Source organism: Acipenser ruthenus, chromosome 12, assembly GCF_902713425.1.
Source record: "Acipenser ruthenus chromosome 12, fAciRut3.2 maternal haplotype, whole genome shotgun sequence".
Taxonomy (NCBI): domain Eukaryota; kingdom Metazoa; phylum Chordata; class Actinopteri; order Acipenseriformes; family Acipenseridae; genus Acipenser; species Acipenser ruthenus.
The window spans coordinates 38,933,974-38,955,780 of record NC_081200.1 but is presented as its reverse complement, the minus strand read 5'-3'; the positions used below and the strand labels follow the sequence as shown (position 1 = coordinate 38,955,780).

Genomic DNA, 21,807 nt, shown 5'->3' with positions numbered 1-21,807 from the left:
GTTTTTTCTTTACTGGACATTTAAAGCTTTTAGCAATGGGAATTTGTCAGCCGTAATGAAAGGATGGTTTTTGCGCAGGGATTGGCTGTTCTGTTCCTGCATCCATCTCTGGAAAGTTCTGCCTTGTAAATGTGACTGTTGTCTCAGTGAGTAAGTAACTTGTTATATATATATATATATATATATATATATATATATATATATATATATATATATATATATATATATATTCCTTCTGTGCATATTAAAAATATATATATATTTGCCTATATCACAGCTCCTATCACGTGCAAACAACTGCTCTCCGTGTTTGTGTGGGGTGGGGTGGGGTGGGGGTCTGTAGTGTGTGTGTGTGTGTGTGTGTGTGTGTGTCTTAGGGTCTCCTTATCGGTAGTGACATCACTCCAAGCTGTTGCGTTAACCGCATTGCTGCCTTAGTTGTGTGTTCTGTAAATTTTCGAATGAATTATGCTGTTCTGATTGAGGATGCAGCCTATTCAATTGGCAGGCTTCTTTACTTCCAGCCGTGTCGATAATATTCTCTTACACACACTGGCTGCTGTGGAGTCTAAAGTAAATCACTGTGGACATAAAGCACGGCATCTGGCATTACCCCAGAATGAACACAACCTAATGGAGCAGTGTGGGCAAGGGGGAAGGGTGAAACAAGGGGATTTGTGGGGTCTATTTTGATGGTCAAAAACTATGATGAATCTAAATACATCTTTCCTTTTAACTATATATATATATAAAATTATTAACTCTGGTATTTTTCTGTTTTCCCCTTATAAACATCACTAAATACAATAAAAGTACAGGGAAGTCTAGAGAACAAATAAGTAGCCTCATTTGAACCCTTATGGTGATTAGCACAACCATACTTCATACCTTAATTTTTGGCAACAGTTCCACTTTTCATAAACCAGTGCCTACTGACAGCCTCTGTGTAGCTACATCCAATCGGTGAGCACTGTGTTCTGCAGTTTGCAATGTGTGTGTGTGTGGAGGTGAAGGGGGTGGGGCTGGATTGCATCTTTAGATTTCCAGTGTGACAGTCATCCCAATCTTGTTAAACTCGGTTAGTTCCTGACCGCCTGCCTGCCTGCCTGCCTGCCTCTGTCTCTGAGATACTGAGGAGGCTCCTCCAAGCCTCTGAGACTTAAAAACAAAACCAAACCCCTTGTTGCAGGAGGCTGCCTCCACTGGTTCTGCTAAATGAGCATGTCGAGAGAAGCTGAAACTCTGTCTAATGGGTAAGGGGTGCGGGTACAACTGTACCTTTGCATATCTGTGTGTGTTTTTGTATCTTGTCTGTGTGTGAGGGTATACCTTGGGTGGTGTTTTTCTTATTTTCTTTCTGTATTTGTATATTTCTGTACATCTCATTTCAGAAAAAAAAGATGAGAGAACTTGTGAAGTTTTTTTTTTATTTCATTTGAGTGTTGTGCAGTTCATGAGCTGAGGGCAGTTTGCACAGAGACAGGGAAGAGGGAAGGAGGGAGTGTGTGTGTGGGGGTAGCTCTCCTATAGCAAAGACAGATTTGTTCCTGACAAACAGAAGTGAGAACAGGCAGTGTGTTGAGCTGATGAGCCTCCTGTTTGTTGAAATTCCGATTTAGAGAATTATTCTGCATATTTTAGCATGTCTTGCTACACGTTGTCGTGGAACACTAAGATACTGTTCTATGAATTATACTAACCCTGGTTTGACAATGCTCCTAATTCCATTACTTTAGTTACTGCAAAATACACTGTGAGAGCCTTTGAGGTTATAGTGGATAAGGTTATACTGTACATTAAACACCCAAGGCATTTTACTCTGTTGCTTTTGAGAGGAATGCATGTGAATGCTGTATTACTTTATGAAGATAAAACAAGTTTCGGTTTGACAATGCCCAACCAAGGCTATGAGACTTCTGGTATCAGTGAAGGAACCATATCCAGTAAGGCATGGATGTTTGGAAAGAACTTGCCTTCAATTGTGATCAGACTTGGTATGGACATTCTTAAGCAGAAGTTTTTCTGGGTATCCTGCCCTAGTACTTATGAATGGCACCTGGTTTGTCCAAAGATTCTCTATGTGTTGGACATGATGTCAAAGTTAGTAAATCTGCATGCGAATTTGGGTAGTGCTTTACTTTAACTGGACATGTGTGTGTTATCTTTCAGAATCACTCTATCCTCAGAAGTATGTGTAACATTGTTACTATGATGCAGAATTATTTATTTATTTATTATATGATTTGTTTTTATAAATCTAAAGAAATACAGTAAAGGTTTTGATGACTAAATGTCACGGATTTGCCCTTGAAATGGTTTACTTTCAACTCCTGTACTTCGTTTGGAACATTCTGAAACACATTTTATTATCCATGTTATATCAGATTTTCTGAAGGATTATGCACTGGTTCACATATTGTGAATGTAGGTCAGATGAACACAAAACTCCTGCCTGTTTTAGACATTAAATGAAATGATGTATACGTTTGTTAAGGTTGTCAGAATCGCTCGTAGCGAGCAAGTATTTTTCGCACCCTAACTTGCTGAAATCATGTACATAGATTGTGTAATATGTTGTAATTGTTCTTGGTGGGGGATAGGTACTGTACTGTGAGGAGGGCAGACTCCCTTTGCAAATACAATTTACTGTATGTACTCCAAGGGTAGCTAATGGATGGACCTTTCATGTAACCAGGATGTTAGTTGAGGTACAGAATTATTTTAAAGGGAACCCTGGGATAAAGACGCTATCAGGCAATGCTTTCCTTTTCAGTATTTTAGACTAAGATTCAGGTAAAAAATAAACATGTTATCAGCAACTGCTATTACAAACTGGTGAATAGATTCCTGCAATAAATTAAATTAAATCTAATTTAATTTAATTTAATTTATTGCAGGTTTATATAGTATGGTCAAATAAATAGATACATGTAATCCAGCTTTCATTTATTTGCAGTAATGAATTCACCAGTTTTTAGGTCTGACTGCATTGTGTTGTATTACTAACATTGTATTGATATTTATACTGTATATTTATTTATTTATTTATTTATTGATTGTATTCTCTTCATGTTTTAGTGTCTGCTAGCATGCCATGATAATTGGTAATGACCAGTACTGGTAATTGGGTAAATACCACATCATTTGATAAAACCACACAATACTGTACCAGGAACAAGCAATATTTATGTGCTCCCTGACTGGTAAATAGGAGAAGTGCACCAATAATTTAAACACATGTAGTGTGCATTATTTAACAGAATAATAGGCCAAAGCTAATGTCCTTGACTTAAGGGGTTTGATTGACCTATACCCTGATAAAGCACTGCTGTGTGTGTTTTTTTGTTTGTTTGTTTTTGACTCAACACTTGGCCTAGGCTGAAGGGTCCACACTGCTGTTTAAAATGATCTACTTAAGACCCATTCCACGCTGGAGTGTTGTCTCTGATGAAAAGCAAGGTTGGGTCTGTTCAGTGCTTGGTCAAAGTAAAGCATTAAAGCTTAGGGAACACAAAGCCACTTTTTTAGGCGCAGTGGCTTGAAACCTGGTTCGAGGAGAATGGGAGACCTAGTTTGAGGCAACTTTGCTGTATCAAACCCCAAGTCGCCCCCGGTGTGCCATGCAGTGGCCTGAAACCAAGTTCTAAGCCACAGTGGCTTCGTGTTCCCTCAGCTTTAGTAAAAGTTGTTCAAATTAACCCCATAGCTTCCTATAACCCCCCCCCACACCTTACCTGAAGGCTACAGTATCCTGATGGTCATTCCTGTTTTCCCGTTGCAGGTCTCAGAGGTCTGACCTGCGGATGGAGCTTGATGACTGCATGGCCGCCCTCGACCTGTTCCTAAGCAACAAGTTTGCAGAGGCCCTGGCTCATCTGCAGTCCAAGTAAGGCTGGATTAGTTTTGCTTACTGTATTATGCATTCTGCTTTTTTTATTATTGAATCTTTATCCTGGATTATGCTGATTGAATCACAGTGAGGTGAGGCCCTGGCACTGCAGTGGGATTTCAAAGCTGCTTAACTGTGTTGTTAGAGTGGGCAGCATGAACAGTGCGGTCTTTCTCGCAAAACGTTGTTTATGTTGCATGTTTTTTTCGAAAAATGGCACATGAAACTTCACTTTTGAGACCTCAGTTGTTTTTGCAGACTACAAATGTATCAGCCAGATGAACTTACTATCAGCCTTCTGTCAGATCATTGGTCTGTCCCATCAAGACTAACGCTTAACAGCAACAGGGGGATGAAGTGGTTATATAAAAAAATAATACAAGTCGGAGATTCCATTTGCATAACAACTTAGTCATGTGATATACAGTATGATCTGGTTACATAAGTGCTCGCCACATATGGCGGCTAATTCTCATTTTATGTCCAACCCTTTCCTGCCTATAATAAGGCAGTCTCTGAGATCTCTATGTGACCCTTGCCATAGTTAAATGGCTGTGTTTATTGCGATGGCAGAGGGATATATTTATGCACATTAGTAGCATTGACGCCAAGCTCACACCCAATTCTTGATGAACTGTAAATAGATAGGGTGGGGTGTAGATCGAAATGGTTTTGTTCTGCAAGGGGTGGAGGTGTCAAAAGAAAAAGAAAATGAGATAATGGGATAGAGGCTGAACAGTGAGTTGAAAAGTAACTGAAAGAGGTTTGTGTGTGTTTGAGTTGAGGTGTTCAGTTTTTCACAATGAGATCACTGCAGATGAGTAAGCTGGAGACAGAAAAAGACTTGAGAATCCTGCTAATAAAATGTTTTGGAATGTGCTCTTTCCTGCCTATCTGGATGTGAAAATAGGACTCCATGATATTTTTAACTGAAAGATATATATATATATATATATATATATATATATATTTTCATTTGACATGCAATTGCTTTTTCTGCATACTGGCTGCCATTACAAACGGCTCTTTGTTTTTGCATTTGACAAAAAGAAACCAAACAAAAAAATACAGATGTTGTAATCTCACTCTGGATGAGTACAGCCTGTGTAAATCTCTTCAATGCAAAGGGAGAGGAAAAGACAATAGTGGAAATCCAACACCAGTGTCATTCATCTACAGTGTTCTATATGGTTTGTGCAATGCAAGTGTGTGGTGAGGTCTTGCTTGTATGAATCCCTGCCCTACTTGAGCGGGTATAGTGGCGGTTGTACAGTACATGATTAATTCCAGTCCAAAAAGGAAAACTATTTGAACCCTTTTGAGATGGCACTAGGAGGATTGCAATACAGGGTCGTGCGTCCATAACTATGAAACACTGAGTAGTAGGGAAGAGTGACTACTAATGTGTGTCGAGATAAAAAATAGTTGAATAATAAAGAATAAATCCTGTATTTTAAAATATACACTGCTCTATTTAGCATACTGTTTCATAACTCTTTGCTGTTTTGTGTACCATATTTTAAAACTGTTTGAAAACTATTTATTCATGTTTGAAAATGGCATCACAACAGCCAGTACACCTAATCAGAAGTGCTACATTTGGAAATACAAGAAATAATAATAAGAAATTCAATGACAAACTTTTCGACTCAAAGACTTTCTCAATTTACTGTTGCAGACATTGAGGAATACTGCTGGTTGAAATGTTTGCCATTTAATTAAGTTTCTTTTAAGCATTTCTAAATGTGTAATATGGCTTGGTTAGGCTACATGGGTTTGCCAAGGATGTTTCTGTTTGTTTTCCTTGTGCAATAAAAGAAAAAAAACTGTGTTTGAAAAAGAATGCTGAGGGCGGGCCAGTCTTAAACAGACTTAAATAACATGACCTTTTCATCCCAGCACAGGAATGCAGTGAAAGTCCTGCAGTGTAATTTAATAATTAGAACTGATATGCACAGAGTTATACAACTGTATACAAAATCAGACTGCTAAATCTGGGATCTTGTATACTCAAACAAATAATGATACAACAAACATCAAATACTGTGTTTCCAGAGCAGGTAGAGGATTAAAACCACAAACATGCATACTGTAACCTGGTACAGGAAGACTGACTGGCACATCTTGCATTTCTCCCATGTCGTCATTTATTTATTCAAAAGGTTTCAATACAGGGCCATGCTTTGTTGCTGGGTTTGGAGAATCTGTTCATTCAGAGCAGATCAGGTGATGACTGGACAGGACGTGGTCTATTTGCAGTTGGTGGAGCCCTGCCCACTACATTGTAAGTGCAAACAGACCGGACTCACAGGCAGTATACTGTTGCACCAGCAAATACACAACCCTTAATCCTTTTTGCGCATGCTTTGTATGAGGTAGTTTTGGTTCCATCTTGCTAATCACAAAGGATGTTAACGGACCATTCCCACATAAACAGGTTGGTTTCCATGATGCACTGCTGCTAGGAAACGCGCGTTCCGGGATAAAAGGTCAAATCAACAAAGGAACAAATAAAAGGCAGCATCATTGACTTCCAAACGAAGGAAATCTATTTTTTATCTATCTCTCCAGAAAAGCTGCGTAGCAATCTCATGATATATTGTGATAAAGGTTGTGTATCGCGAGGCAAAAATCACTACACACTGTACAGCATCTACTGTACTAGTAGTCCACCAAAAAGAATAAATGTGGTTTACAGTTGTCAGATTTTAATGATTTTATCTTATTCCACATCACCCAACTGTTGTATTGTAACCTTCATGTATCGTTGTTCTCTGTTCACACTGATTTGTTAAATATAAATGTGCAGTTCATTGCCAAGCCTACTTTGGGTTGACATTGGTTTAATCAATATTTATGTATTTTTAACAAAGCCTTGAAGTCTTGGAACAACTTGTTGCCAGAGATTAATATGTATTAATTATTTACTGTATGCTGTCAGTATGCTGCGCTGTATCGTGTATCGAAAGTTTGTTTCAACAGAACCTTCCTATTTTTAACCTACTTTAGTATGTATTATCCAGGGCATATAATTTAATAAGTAATAGTTCCTCTTGTGCAGGTCTATAACGGTAACATTGTATTACCTTTAAAGGGTACATAAGGACCTTTTTATTTTTTGTGTTACGTGTTCCCATGTGTTGCTACAACTGTTTAAGTAAGGTGTGTGTATTGTTTTAATTTAGTTTTTTGGTTTTTTTTTTTTACATTTTGACTACTTTTTTAAACTTTTAAATTGCATTCCACTGCCTCCAAGATGGCTTCACATGGACCTGCATGGACCACTCAAACTACATTTCCCATCATCCTCCTGCTCACATATGTAACTGAGATGGATTTACCAGTGAGGAATGGGATAATGGGAAATGTAGTTCTGAGAAATACATGAGACCATCTTGGAGCTGTAATAGAAACAGCCAGAGAGCACTGCAATTTAAAAGTGAAAAAAGTGGTCAAGATGTAAAAACAATACGCACACCTTACTTAAACAGTTGTAGCAACACATGGGAACATGTAACACAATAAAAAAGTCCTTATATACCTTTTACCCTTTTAAAGGGCAAAATTAGCACTGCTTTTTCTTGTTATTTCTCTTAAGAATGCTGTCACTGTGACGTCATGGTAACCAGTTCAGAGGAGAAATAAACCTCATCATTATTTATTTCTTAGCAGACGCCCTTATCCAGGGTGACTTACAATTGTTACAAGATATCACATTATTTTTACATACAATTACATTATTTTTTTACATACAATTACCCATTTATACAGAATGTAATAACATCGCTGCTATTGTGTAACCCTGGTTGCCTTATGCACTTGACAATAACAACCACAACAACAACCCTCTGTTCCCTAGCAGAAGGTTTCTAACATTTCTTGTTCAGCAAGCCGAATGTCAGTCTATTTCTAATACGTGTGTTGCCATAACAACGACAATGAATTTCGATGTGTGCCTTGCATTACACCTGTTCAATGGAGTAATGCAAATCTGACAATCTGACAAATCTGACATCTGATCATTCTAAAATCTAACATGAAATCATGTACTACTATTATGGCTTCCGGTAGACTATTGTGATATAATTTTGTAGTTTCTTTTTATTTTACATGATGTTAAATAAAATATCTAAATTATGTTTATATATATATGTATTGTGCTTGTACAGCTTTTACACTGGAATGTGTTGACTGAGATATCTGTTAAAAGCGCTACAGTCATGAATGAAACCTAACGTTAATAAAAAGAATATTAATAACGTGAAGGGTAAGTGTTAATAATGGCATCCTTCTCAACTGATTTGTTATAGCGATCTGTATTACTGCATAAAAAGGTAGCTGCAGGTAAAAAAATTCTTTAAAAAATCCATATCTTTATTTGAACTCTTCTCTGGGCACTCCAAGTTCTTGCCTCCTCCCACTGGATTCACACTGCCTAACCCTGTTTCATCAATCATTAATTCACCAGATAAAGGTGTATTGAACAGGTGTATCAACTATTGACTGTTAGGTGACGTTGCTGTGTGATGGCTTAGAGCAGACCCACATTCTTAGAGGCCCTGTAGTGTTTCCTCTGCCAGTTTGGCTGCAGAAGTTGCAATCATTTTGCAGGACTATCATCAGGGTTTGTGCCGAGGGTCACAAGCAGGATCTTGATTTGAGTGCAGTGACGACAGACTTCAGAGCCAATGAGAAAAAAGGCTTTAGCCCAAAGTTCCCCCAGAAAGAATTATTTTGGATGTATGATTATTATTATTATTATTTTGTTTCTTAGCAGACGCCCTTATCCAGGGCGACTTAAAATTGTTACAAGATATCACATTATTTTAACATACAATTACCCATTTATACAGTTGGGTTTTTACTGGCGCAATCTAGGTAAAGTACCTTGCTCAAGGGTACAGCAGCAGTGTCCCCCACCTGGGATTGAACCCACGACCCTCTGGTCAAGAGTCCAGAGCCCTAACCACTACTCCACACTGCTGCCCTATTAAAAGGGATAAAGTGTTAATTATTCTTCATGTGTTTTGTTACTGATCATCCATAACGATTAAACACTCAGTAGGGCTGACTTTAGAAATGTACATTTAGACTAGAAGTCCTTGTCAATGTCTTCAAAAGTTCTGTTGATACCTTTTAAGTATACATTATTTTCTACAATGTGATTTGTGGAATGGATGTGAAAGCCACCCTTACACTTTACATGGGTGTACATGCAGCAGAGGGGAAACCCAGGCTGCTGATGCTGATATTTTGCTGGAAATGTCATTTATTTTTTTTCCTCCCGACTTCCAGAACCAAGGACAGTATGTATCATGCCCTCACCTATGCCACAATCCTGGAGATGCAGGCCATGATGACCTTTGACCCTCACGATATATTGGCAGCAGGGAACACAATGAAAGATGCTCAGGCAGTGTGCCAGAGGTAGGGTAACATATCTGCATTGATATAGAGCTGCACTGGGTCATCTCAAAGGAGAAGAAGAGAATAGAGGGCTGCAGCAGCCACGTCCCACGCATGCTGCTTTGAATGGGTGCAGTTTTCAGGAGTGCCGGGCTGATTCCAGCACAGCTCCATATCGTGGTGTCCCAACGCCAAGACCCTCATCCATCACTGGAATGGGCTTTGGAAGTACAGCTCAGCTGTTTGTTTTAAACGGTTTCCAAAAGTAAGAGCAGGGGACTGATGAATGTAGCTGAAGGACACATGGGATTCACTTTGCTTTATTGCTACACTAGATTAAATCTGTACACTTGATGTGCTTACCATTGAATGTTTCACTTGATTGTTGCATCATTGAGGGGGCTTTTTAGAAGCAAGTTGACTGCGTTAGTCCTGCTGAAATATTAAATCAGAACTTTAATCAATCCAATAAAGAAGGGCCCTGAGTAGAGGTTATAAAGACGGCTGAACCAATTTCCTGCTGCAGAGGGAGAGTAAACACAATAAACAGGCAGCTTTGTGCTGTCGGATCACAAGTCTTGTTGGCTCACTTCACATGACCCTGTTTAAATCAATTAGCCACCCTCTGCCTTCTCTCCTGCCTTACTGACATACATTCAGCAGAAAATACAGTTCAAATCCTTTAGCTAACCTGCATGTGCTTCAGGTAAGAGGAGTGCATTCTTTACGTTGCGTTTGTGGTAGCATGCACTGCTAGCCCTCAGTTTACTACGTTATGAAGTCATTAACATACTTGTGTTTCAAAAGTTACACAATATTTGTTTATATGACCAAATTATACTGCCTAAAAAGAGCACATGTAACTGGTATGCAATATCCCAGGCAAGGGGACTTTTTAAAACTGGGGAAGCCCAACCCTAACCTCAACCTTAAACTTAACCCTAGCCCTAACCCTGGGGAAGGTTAAAGCACCCCTGGAGCCTCAGACAGTAAATACAGCTGGTAGACCAGAGTGTAACCAGTAACGTGCCCCCCTGCAACACAGAGAATGCTATAGAAAGGGATTCTAAATGAGGAGAAGAATACATTAGTTATGATAACTGATATTTTTGATGGAGTCGATTTGAATGGGATTGATTTTTAAATGTGATTTCAAATCCATCCCAGTGGCAGAAGCAAGCAAGGCCTTTGTCATCACAAATCTACATTCGGTTAAAAAAAAAAAAGAGTGTAATTTCTGCAGGGTTTTCCCAGCACACAATGTGACCTTTGCTTTGAATGCATCCGTTGTGTAGAAACAGGAAATAAATAAATGTGTTGACGTCACGGCTGGTGTGAGTGTGTCGCCCAAACAGACTTAGGAGCACGCTCTTGCTGGGGATTGTTTTCTCATGATGTGATTTTAAGAAATAAGAATTAATGAATGGAATCTTATTTATATTACCCCCACCGTTTAGATCAATAGAGCAGAATTCACAAACTGCAACATCGCACTGCAGCTGAGAGAGGTGGAAAATCCATCAAAGCTTTAACAGGCATTAAAATGAATCACCTGTATGTTCTAAACCACTTCTCTGGAGCTCCGCTAATAATAACGAGCGGCCTTCTGTGTTCCTCAATGTATCTTTACCTATCGATTTGATCCCAGTCCTTGCTATGATTGATGTTTAGGCTTTAAGCCACCTTGATCCCTGGCCACCACATCAAAATAGACAACCTTCCGCTTCAAATAAACCAGCACTATTTGACCGACTGTACAACCATAGCTGAGATTTGTTTCAATAAAAAATGAAAATCTTTCCTGAGCAACCTTCCTGTCTAATAATAAGGTGGCATTGATTCAGTGGAACCTGTGTGTGTTTGCTCTCATCCTAGTCAAGGCTTCAGGGGGTAACACTGGGTTATTTTTATAGAGATTGTCAGTTCAGCCAATCGGAGTGTGGGGTGTCTTTATTGAGCTGCTGTATGGTCTCAGGTTGAGCAAGAGACTGCAAAGCAGTGCTCCATGCTGGGTTTGCTCTTGAGATTCCCCAGCTGGAACTAGGTATTCATGGAAGTGGATGGGAAGCAAGCTTACAGGTTGCGGTTGGCTCTATTGCTAATAGTGTGATCACAGAAGGGAAATCCCACATAACTAATGTAAACTATCACTTCCGCTTACTTCCTGCAGATTGATTGCATTTTATTGACTGATTTTTAACTTTAGTTTTCTTTTCAGATTCCTGGCATAAAATAAATTTAAAAACCTGTTTCCTTCCCTACCTTGCTCCTACATTTTTTATATATTTTTTTGGTCCAGGACACACATTTGGCAGAAACTACTATAGCTGTCTCAATACATGCATCTTAGGTACACAGAACTAAACGCTCCTGTAAGAAACAGGACTTTACTTTACTGTGGAATTCCAGCGAACATCTAACTGCAGTTTTTAAACCCTGTGTGGAAACATGTACAGTATCTTCAGTTTGGCTTTGTTTCTGGTAACTAATGTTAAAGAGGACTGTTGCCTTTTGAAGCCCATGTTTTGAAGTGTATGTGTTTGTTCCACTGGTTTAAGAGATTGCTATTTTTGAAATGATGTTTCAGTGAGGCCAGTTCTACAGTTGTAGAAGTGATATAGGGCCATTTAATACCACAGCTATAGTGGGGCTGGAACTTTTTATTTAACCTCACCCTAAGCATCTCTCTCTCTCTTTCTCTGTCTCTTTCTCTCTCCTCTCCTCTCTCTCTGTCTCTTTCTGACTCTCTTCTCCTCTCTCTCTCCTCTCCCCTCTCTCTCTCTCTCTCTCTCTCTCTCTCTCTCTCTCTCTCCCCATCTCTCTCTCAGGTTCCGGAGGAAGTCCACAATGGCAGGTTCCTTTAACAGTCTGATCAACAGGCAGGCTGGGGAGCTCACAGAAGGTTAGTTCATTGCCACCATTCGTAACTTGAAACAATCCAATCCACTGTTAGGTGTTCAGTATTACATGGCAGGATAGGAAGTCTTTTTCAGGGGGTGGAACCTCAGCTTCATTGACATCGTACTGTATATCCGTGCTCTCCTTCTGTAAATACACTTATCACACTACAATGCCTCGCTTCAATTCTACCAGCTGCTCCTTCCGAACCCACGTGACTCCAATACAAACCAATGCCGTTTGAGGCTGTGAAGCCGCCACTCTTGTGGTCCGCTGTCTTCCAAAAACCTGGCCAAGCAAACAAACAAGAAATGCAGTGCGGTCTCCTTCACTCCAGGGAGATATTCCAAGTGGAATAAAACAACTCTGTCCTGTATTAAAGGCTGTCTGCACTGTTGACTGGTTAGTGAAAGGGTAGCATATAGGGTATGTTATAATGACCGTGCCCTGTACATGGTGTTATAACAAGGCAGGACTGTAATAATCCTTCTCTTGCTGTTTTCTCTGTTTCAGCAATAATAAGAACAGGTTTAGGTGGGGATGTTTACTGTAGCTACTGGTTAAACTTACTCTCTTAATGGCAGTGTGCTCAGAACAAACATGTTAGCTTTGCAGTATGCACAAACCTAAACATTTACAAATGCTTTGTTTATTTGATAGTGTGATAGTTTGATAGTGTGTTTATCCCTGCTGTAGGCAAATAACTCATTGTATCTCCCCTCCGCCCAGAGGAAATCCATGCTGAGGTGTGCTATGCAGAGTGCCTGCTACAGAGGGCAGCCCTTACTTTTCTCCAGGTAAATACATTTCTGAAATCCATTCAATCGTTTATTTTAAGGGGTTTTGTTTTTGGGGTGGTATTTTTCATCTTTTGTGGGTAGAAAAATAAAAATAGGTTACATTTAGAGAATTTAACATTAAAAAAGGGGGTTAATCAGTCTTGAATTCTGCACATACCCACGAGTGCAAATGGGATTCCTAGTCTGTCATTCTCTTAACAAAGAAAACCGCAGAAGCTTTACATTGCATCATGCTTCCATGCATATTCCACTCCTTCGAAAAGGAAATACCATGATTTAATAATCTCTACACAGCATTAATGAAAGGATCAGGGTTATTAAGTACATTTATTGTCACCATTTTATTTACAGATTTTTTTAAAAATGTGTGCATTTTGTTTCAGGATGAAAACATGATCAGTTTCATCAGAGGAGGAATGAAAGTGAGGAGTAGTTACCAGACCTACAAGTAAATCCCTTCCATGTACTTGATGTACTTATTTGCACATGATAGGATATTCCTTGCGATCCATATCCTTTTATATACATTCATATACAGTACAGAATTATTTTATTTTATTTACAGTTGTATGCTTGTTGTGGGTGCTGCCCTCTTTTGCTTTGACTCGCTCCCCAGATCCTAGACTCCTGAGCATGTTGAGACAGCTCTGCAAATCAGTAGCCGTCATCGTTGAGATTAGGAAGGATTTTCAGTGGCAATACTGTTCAACGTTGAGTTTAGGCATGCACCCTAACCCTGATCACAATAAATGTTTCAAGAAATGTCAAGTTGAGTGGCTGTATTGTTTAAACATGACTGAGGGTGGGCAGATAACTGGATAAAGAAATGAGTGCTGTTACCACAGTGTCAGAGCTGGCGTACTTCTTGTAAATGTGCTGCGTATCTTTCTTGTATTTGAAGAGAGCTCCACAACATTGTGCAGTCGGCCCAGTACACTCATGGGGACAGTCACAGTCATTTCGAGGGGGGTGTGAAGCTTGGGGTGGGAGCCTTTAACCTGGTGAGTGGATCACTACTGATTTGAATCCTCTTGCTTTTCAGAATGTGCTGTAGCATCTCTATGTGTGTGTACACTTTTGGCTGTATCATTCAATTGTGATGAAACTTGGTATGGTCATTTCTCACACAATGTATTGTATTTAGGGTGACAGGGTTTCCTTCACTGAATGACACTACGATATAAAAATATCACCTGCATAATGGAGGACATCTTAATGTCAGCTTAAAACCAATACATCCAATGTTAAAGCAAGGTTGCTTGGCCAGGATTCTGATGCAGTGCTGTACCCAATCATACTGTGCAGTGACTTGTTTGATTTCAATCCCTTATTTAGACGCTATCCCTGCTACCCACAAGGATACTTCGGCTTCTGGAGTTCGTTGGCTTTTCTGGCAACAAGGTAAATGCTTTTTAACAATTGTTGTGTTGACCGCTGGAAAAAGGTTCTGTTTAGCGGCCTCAGTTAGAGGATGCTAACAAGAACGGACATTTAACTAAATGTAAAGAAAAACCAGTTCAGAAGGGATGTGAATGAAATGTTCAGTTGGTAGTAGTAGTTTTATTTCTTTGTTCTGGGTTCAGGAGTACGGTCTGCAGCAGCTTCAGGATGGGGCGTCCACACAGAGCTTCAGGGCCTTCCTGTGCACCATGCTGCTGCTCTGCTACCACACCTTCATGAGCTTCGTACTGGGTAAGGACTGGAGCACCGCGTACAACACAGCGAGAGCAAGGGCTACATACACAGTGTGAACTCACTCACACACACACACTGAACCAGGACACACACACACACATTCACACACACACAGAACCAGGACACACTGAACCAGGACACACACTCACACTCACTCACACACACTGAAACAGGACACTCACTCACACACTGAACCAGGACACACACACGCACACCCATTGTTGGTAAGGACATGTGCTTTTTCTTTCTGTGTGTTGCTACTCAAATAAATCCTGAGTGGCGTTTTCAAGCACCGCTCCCATGTCCTCCCTGTGTGTCAGAGTATGACTCACACACCCCATATCGCAGTGATTGTAAGAACCCTCCCCACGTGCTCTGTGCTGCAGCCTGGTTGATAGGTTGCATTCCTTGACTCAAGCCGAGTCAAACTGTCTCCTGTTCTTTTCCCCCAGGGACAGGAGAAGGAGACGTGGGAGATGCAGAGGCACTCCTGCAGCCCTATCTGAAGCGATATCCCAAGGTGAGAAAAAGAGAGAGAGCTGAGATTTTATTCTTCTATAAATTGCTAATCAATATAACAAATACAAGCTAGAAAACTAAATACCATTCTCTTTTTAATGTCTGCCCCTTTTTATAACCTCCTACTGCTGCAAATGCATTGTAATAAGGAGCACAATACAATATAGAGCAAGGCAGGGTTTAACTGGGAGAATACTGGTGTCCCTATAGGAGCACATAGAGGGGGGTCCTTGTAATATCCTCCTAGAAAGATGCTAGAAGTGCATGAATCGAGTTTTGAAAAGATTCGTGACAATTCAGGGCAGTTACCGTGTTCGCTTTTTTCTAACTGTGTATTGACTTGGTGTTTTGGGTTTGTTTTCCCTTTCTTATCCCAGGGTGCTATCTTCCTGTTTTTCGCTGGCCGAATAGAGGAGATCAAAGGCAACCTGGATGCAGTAAGTATGGCTGAGGATAGTGTACAGCATACGTGAAGGGGGGGGTAGGGGGGGAGGGAGGGGGAAGGCTTCAGAGACTGGGAGAAGAAAGAAAAAAGTGAATGTATATATTATACATGCATTCAGATATGGTATTAATATAATTGCTAGTTTTGAGCCTTGTCGCCTGATCTTGCCAGAAGCTACGCAAGACTGGGCTTGGTGTTGCTGGATCAGTCTCCCTCACAGCCAGGGTTCAATCCAGTCTGGTGATTGTATTGGTATAGGAGGGGCTGTACTGCTGGAGGAGACATTTAAACATGTAGTCCTGTAAGGCTGTGAATCTACAGTTTAATACACTAAACGCTTAAACCTGCATAAACCGCCGTTTTACAGTTTAAACTTTCATACACATTTTGAAGGAACGAGTTCTTCAATTGACTTGATTTAGTGTTCGTAGTCGTCATCTTTTTATATTTCACTTTTGCAGCTCTTTGTTTTCACAAGCATTGTTCAATTGATGTGGTTTGTAATGCATCAAGATACTATAAGGGATGCAAATGCAGTATTAGTAAAATATTATCAATATCTATACATTTGAAACATGACAGGCTTATTTACACCAAGAATCTGTCTGCATTTCAGTGGATCTGTCCTGCTTAAATATATTCTAATCCTGTTTTTCTGCCTAATTGACCTTTTGTTCTAGTTTCCGCACCTGTACTGTATTAATCCTGTATCCTGTATCTGTCCCTTTGTTTCCGCCTCGGTCCACCCCCTCTCTATCCATGTGCCTGACCCGCTGCTCTCTCTGCCCAGGCCATTGCCCGCTTTGAGGAGTGCTGCGCAGCCCAGCAGCACTGGAAGCAGTTCCATCACATGTGTTACTGGGAGTTGATGTGGTGCTTCACCTACAAGCGGGTCTGGAAGATGGCCTACTTCTACGCAGACCTGCTCTGCAAAGAGAACTCCTGGTCCAAGGTGAGGGGCTTGCATGGTAGAATCAACCCCACTCTCTCTTTCTCCATGCACCCCCAAGCATACGCTACCTCCCAGTCCCTCAGCTCTAACCACTAGATCACACTGCCTCCCTGTCCCTCAGCTCTAACCACTAGATCACATTGCCTCCCAGTCCCTCAGCTCTAACCACTAGATCACACTGCCTCCCTGTCCCTCAGCTCTAACCACTAGATCACACTGCCTCCCAGTCCCTCAGCTCTAACACCAAGATCATACTGTCTCCCAGTCCCTCAGCTCTAACCACTAGATCACACTACCTCCCAGTCCCTCATCTCTAACCACTAGATCACACTGCCTCCCAGTCCCTCAGCTCTAACCACTAGATCAAACTGCCTCCCAGTCCCTCAGCTCTAACCACTATTCCTGACTGCCTGACGTCCCTCAGTGATACTAAGCAGCATGTCCTTAAATATTAAAAGAAAAGCTGATCAAAAACCATTGTCAGTAATTACTAGCATGCCCAAAGTGACTCCCATCACAGTGCGATTTATGAACCTAATTACAGGAACAACCCAGGGCTGGTGACATTTAAATTGCTGATGTGCAGTAATTAAAAACACAACTGTGTGAAGCAGGCAGCAGTGCTGGCACACCATTGTGACACACTCTCATTGTTCTGGACAAAGTTGATTTTACAAACCTGGGGGACCACAAGCTGAAAGAAAGATCCCCAAAGGAAAAGAGAAATACAAAATACCTGCAATTACTCATCCAGTTGTGTTGAGGCGCGTCCTTGATAATTAAAGGTTTTCTAGAATACAATAGAACCTCAGAAATGACTGACGTGTCTGGCAATGGGAGGAGTGCATAATACGTTTGAATACATTTTCTTTTTCTTGTGACAGGCTACGTATGCTTACATGAAAGCAGCCTACCTCAGCATGCTCACTGAAGAGGACTGCAAGCCCTTTGGGGAGGATGAGGTGGAGATCTTCAGGTGGGAATACTTGCTTGGGTTTTTATTTTTTAAACAAAGTGAACAAAGAGACATGAGTGATGAAGTAAAGCAAACAGCAGAAGTGCACAAACGTGGTCCTGGAGGTTCAGAGAACCAGCAGAAGGTTACATTGCTTCAGTGAAGTAATGTAGTGTACAGGTGGAACAGAGACCAGGAGGTTCCAGGGATAGTCATGAATCCAGTGTTTTGATTGGCTGACAGGGACTGAATGATTATATAGAAGTGCTCTACTACAATTGAAACCCTGTTAAATAGTTTTCAGCTGAGGAAAGACAGAAGCAAACTTGTTTTTGTTTTAAATAGTCTTTTTTTTTCTCCACCTGCAGACAAGTGCCGGGGATGAAACAGAAGATAGCCGGGAAGTCGCTGCCGACGGAGAAGTTTGCAATCCGCAAAGCGAGGCGATACCTCTCCCCCAACCCCCTCCCTCTGCCAGTGCCGCCTCTGGTGAGTCAAAGGCGTTCAGCTCCAACCCTCTGTCCCGATTCATCTGGCAGACAGCTTCAACCTCCTGATAGAGATACTGTGGTTATCATTTGCATCTCATTAAGCTCCTGATAGAAATACCGTAGTCTATTATTTTGATTTGGAATTAATGGTGTCCCAGCTTTAGTGATATGAAAATGCATTTTATTATGCTTCTGTAGTTCTGTTTTGCATCTTAATTACTTTTTTTCTATGTTGTTTTCTCATGTTTTTGCATACACCAGGGTTCAATTTGATGACCCTGTAACCCCACCAGTGTAAGCCAAGATTGATTATATTGGAACATTTTTGAATTTTTTTTTCTCTGGAATTACCCCTAAAAAATAAATGGTGTATCAAATCCAGGGCAATGTGAAAACCTTCCAATTTATATTTTCCCTCCACTTCCACATTAGCCCGGACAGAGAAGCACAGCGTATTGCTCAGTGCTTGTAGATCCTGTTGTTGTTTTTGAAAGGATGTGCTCTGCTGTCGTTTCAGGAAATGATGTATATCTGGAACGGGTATGCGGTCATAGGGAAGCACAGGGACCTGACCGAGGGAATGCTGGACACTCTGAACCAGGCGCAGAGAACCCTGGAGCGAGCGCCAGGTAAGCGCCCTCTAGTGGGGTTTGCAGTACAACACACAGGAACCCCTCTCAACTGAGATGACCTGCAGTGCCTGTAGACCCTTTCTTCCTTGACCTGTGTGTGTGTGTGTCTCAGCTGACCCTGTGCTCTGTGCTCTCTTGCAGTGACGGAGCACACAGTAGATGACCAGTGTCTGGTGAGCTTTCTGAAAGGACTCTGTCTGAAACACCTGGGGTGTCACGAAGAGGCAGAGCAGTATTTCAACCTCATCCACATCAAGTATGTTGTTGCTGCCTCGTGATCGGATTAGCATCCTTAGTGAGCTGCTGGTTCAGCAAGACCCATACCAACCCTGCTGGGAATTTCAGGAGCAATAGGCAACAGTTGGGAACTGGAACACACTTGTGTCCTACAGAGTACAGGTTTAGAGCCAACTGGGTTTACTGCATAATTAACACTATCATTCTACTGGCATTGACTAAGTTTAGTCAATGTGCTGGGAATTACCATTGGTGGGCATAGGGAGCCCCAATAATTCTCCCCCCCCCCCCCCCCCCTCCTTGCAATCAACTTCCAATGTGACCCCACCCTGCATTTCACTGCCCTGCCATCAGCGTGCATATTTCACCTGCTGCTCTGTTGTCCTGAATATTTGTGAACTATTTCTACTGGCTGCGCTGTTCACCTTTTCATTTGGCTTGTGTATTGCAGTGAAACTCTAATTAGATACGATCACTATTTAGTGCCGAATGCCTTGTTAGAACACGGTCTGCTCTGCATGGAGCTGGGAAGAAAAGAAGAGGGGGTTAAATACCTGGAAACAGCAAAGTGAGTAAACCAGTACAATGAATGAAAATACTAATAATAATTGGCATCATACTTTAATACCAAAATGTGAAATGGAGACCTACGTTGACAGGCTTCAGATTAAGACTCACTAACTGATGCAGGGAAGAAACCGTACCTACCTTCTACCACTAGAGGGCAAGCTTGGACAGGCAATGTTAATCTGAACTGCCTCTGCATTTAGCTCTTGTATAACAAGAGTAAATTGTACTACATGCACACTGTAAAGATCAGTATTGCCAAGCTTTTTACTTGTACCAAAGAAAGAAAGAAACAATAATATATAAATACTAAATACACAAACTACATGCCTTTGCATAACAAAAGAAAAATGTGTGTGTTATTCCTTTGTTTTTTTTCAGGCACAATTACAAGAATTACTCCATGGAGTCCAGGACACAATTCCGAATCCAGGCTGCACTGCACAACGCCAAGTCAGCAGTAGAAAACGGAGACTCTGTTCCTTAACCGTGGCTCCGGAGCAGGGTTTGAGACTAAGCCCGGCCCGGCCCAGCCCGAGAGGAGGGGAACACCACAGGGTTAGGAGCTGAGCACAGCAGTGCTCCAATTAGGATCGGCAGCCTGACCTGCTCCTAGAAATGTTAAGCACCCTGCATGTTTCAACCCCAATCCCTGATTTCCTCCAGGTTTGTGGAAATAAATCTCCTTATCTTTACCTTTTACTTTATTAAACGCACGTTTGCGTGAAAACAAACTTTTGACTGCTGTACATGGACATCTGGGTTTCCACAAGATACCCCTATAATTATTCTCTCCTAAGTATAAATCAAAGGTAATCAATAACATTCTAAAAGGGAAATTAATTTTTGCCACAATATTCAATTTTCTTTGGTTGGAGTTCTAATATATTCCTATTTATGTATTTATTTTTAAAAAGTGATCACAATGTTTTATGATAGTCCACAGCAATTTCTGTAAAAAAAAAAAACATAAAAAAAACCGCAATCAGTCACACAGCCATTGATTTGAAAAGTGTTGCCAATACTCACTGTGCCTTAGTCTCACCCAGCTACAGATCTCGGTATAAGCATGGTGCCTCCCCCCTCTAACACACACCAGTAAAGAAGTCAGATCATCTCAGTTGGGCTGCAGTGAAAAATAATGTAATCAAGTTTTTTTCTCTCTCGTGTTAATCTTCGGCTAATTCTATACCCTAGTTATTTATGTTTATTTATGTATTTATCTATTCCTCTCTGGCTAATAGAGGGTGATGTGGTTGTCCGCTCGCCTGTCCTGGCAGGTCTCTCTGTTGCTGCTCACTGTTTGTACCCAGAACACCTCCTCTGGCATTGCAAGCACTTCATGGTGAATGACAGCGTAACAGAGCTAGGTTGCTTTTAGGGTAGCCATAACGTTCTAATCCGTCAGTCATTAGAAATTCAGCAGTACTTGGGAAGAACCGTGTGGAACTGAGTTAAGGATACTTGTCGACACATTCGTCTGTCAAATTTGAACGTATTGACGCTAGATCCTGCAAGGTCAAAGAAGTGGAAGAAATGCTCCATTGAAAAGTGTTTCATTGTTTAAATGAGGACTGTGTTTAATACATGTTTTAAACACAACAACAGCGTGAAGCAGAGTGCACGCTAGTGCAGGGCTACATGCATTCCTGTAAATGCTTGTGTGTTTGTAACTAAACATGACTTAATAAAATAATTTTATTAGTGTTTCTGTTTTTTGTTAATATGGCTTTTTGGGAAGAGTGTGCAAATGTCACAGGATATTAAAAAAAAACCTGAAGTTCTGTCTGAATTTTACTATATTACAATTAATAACCCAGGGGTCACTAAATAAATGGGACAGGCTGGAAAATGTGTCTTCTTGTTTAATGAAGGAGCTGAGGGGGGGGAAGAAAAACTCCAAAAACATCCAACTCCTCCAACAGTCTCTTACCATAGGTCTTTTAATATCTAGGCAACACAAGCCCACATTACATCTGTGGAGTACATGTAGGTTACAGTATTGTTTTTGTGCAACATTTAAAAACAACAAAACAATCTAAATAAATTTTTTTTAAAAATGAAATCCCTCCCCAATTTGAAGTGCAGTTAAGCCAGGTCTTTCCAATGACCTTCTCATCTCCGCTTGCGCCATGCTGTACAGGGCTGGCTTCGCTTCCTGTCTTGGCAGAGAGCTGCAGGCCAGCTGTCTGTTTCTACAGCTCCTGTCCTTCAGGGGTTCGTGGGGCTGAGCTACTAACACAAGGTCAGCTCGAGTGGTTTTTCATTTTGCCCAGAAGTGTCCAATCACAGTCCTGGATGGCCACTCCACTCCGTTTAAC

The 21,807-nt window shown here is 41.0% G+C and overlaps 1 protein-coding gene across 2 annotated transcripts; it reads left to right on the top strand.

Moving 5' to 3' along the window:
* Positions 1–1,086: 1,086 nt before the first annotated feature.
* On the top strand, positions 1,087–21,227 carry LOC117417026 (tetratricopeptide repeat protein 39A-like). Of its 2 annotated transcripts, XM_034028671.3 has the most exons (18): positions 1,087–1,253; positions 3,782–3,886; positions 9,185–9,316; positions 12,124–12,197; positions 12,923–12,990; positions 13,377–13,441; positions 13,895–13,994; positions 14,329–14,394; positions 14,577–14,685; positions 15,141–15,208; positions 15,585–15,644; positions 16,443–16,604; positions 17,489–17,580; positions 17,928–18,048; positions 18,568–18,679; positions 18,824–18,938; positions 19,371–19,487; positions 19,868–21,227. In XM_034028671.3, exons 1-18 carry the CDS (start codon positions 1,216–1,218, stop codon positions 19,971–19,973), a joined length of 1,710 nt encoding a protein of 569 aa, XP_033884562.1. In that variant the 5' UTR covers positions 1,087–1,215; the 3' UTR covers positions 19,974–21,227. The 2 variants fall into 2 exon arrangements, with proteins under 2 accessions (XP_033884562.1, XP_058891071.1); XM_059035088.1 differs by lacking the exon at positions 9,185–9,316.
* The last annotated feature ends 580 nt before the right edge of the window (positions 21,228–21,807 follow it).

Excerpts from the sequence above, each read along its gene's own strand:
- LOC117417026 (XM_034028671.3), top strand. The coding sequence starts at position 1,216 with ATGAGCATGTCGAGAGAAGCTGAAACTCTGTCTAATGG. Across the intron at positions 12,991-13,376 it reads CAGCCCTTACTTTTCTCCAG|GATGAAAACATGATCAGTTT; the intron begins GTAAATACATTT and ends ATTTTGTTTCAG. Across the intron at positions 16,605-17,488 it reads AAGAGAACTCCTGGTCCAAG|GCTACGTATGCTTACATGAA; the intron begins GTGAGGGGCTTG and ends TTCTTGTGACAG.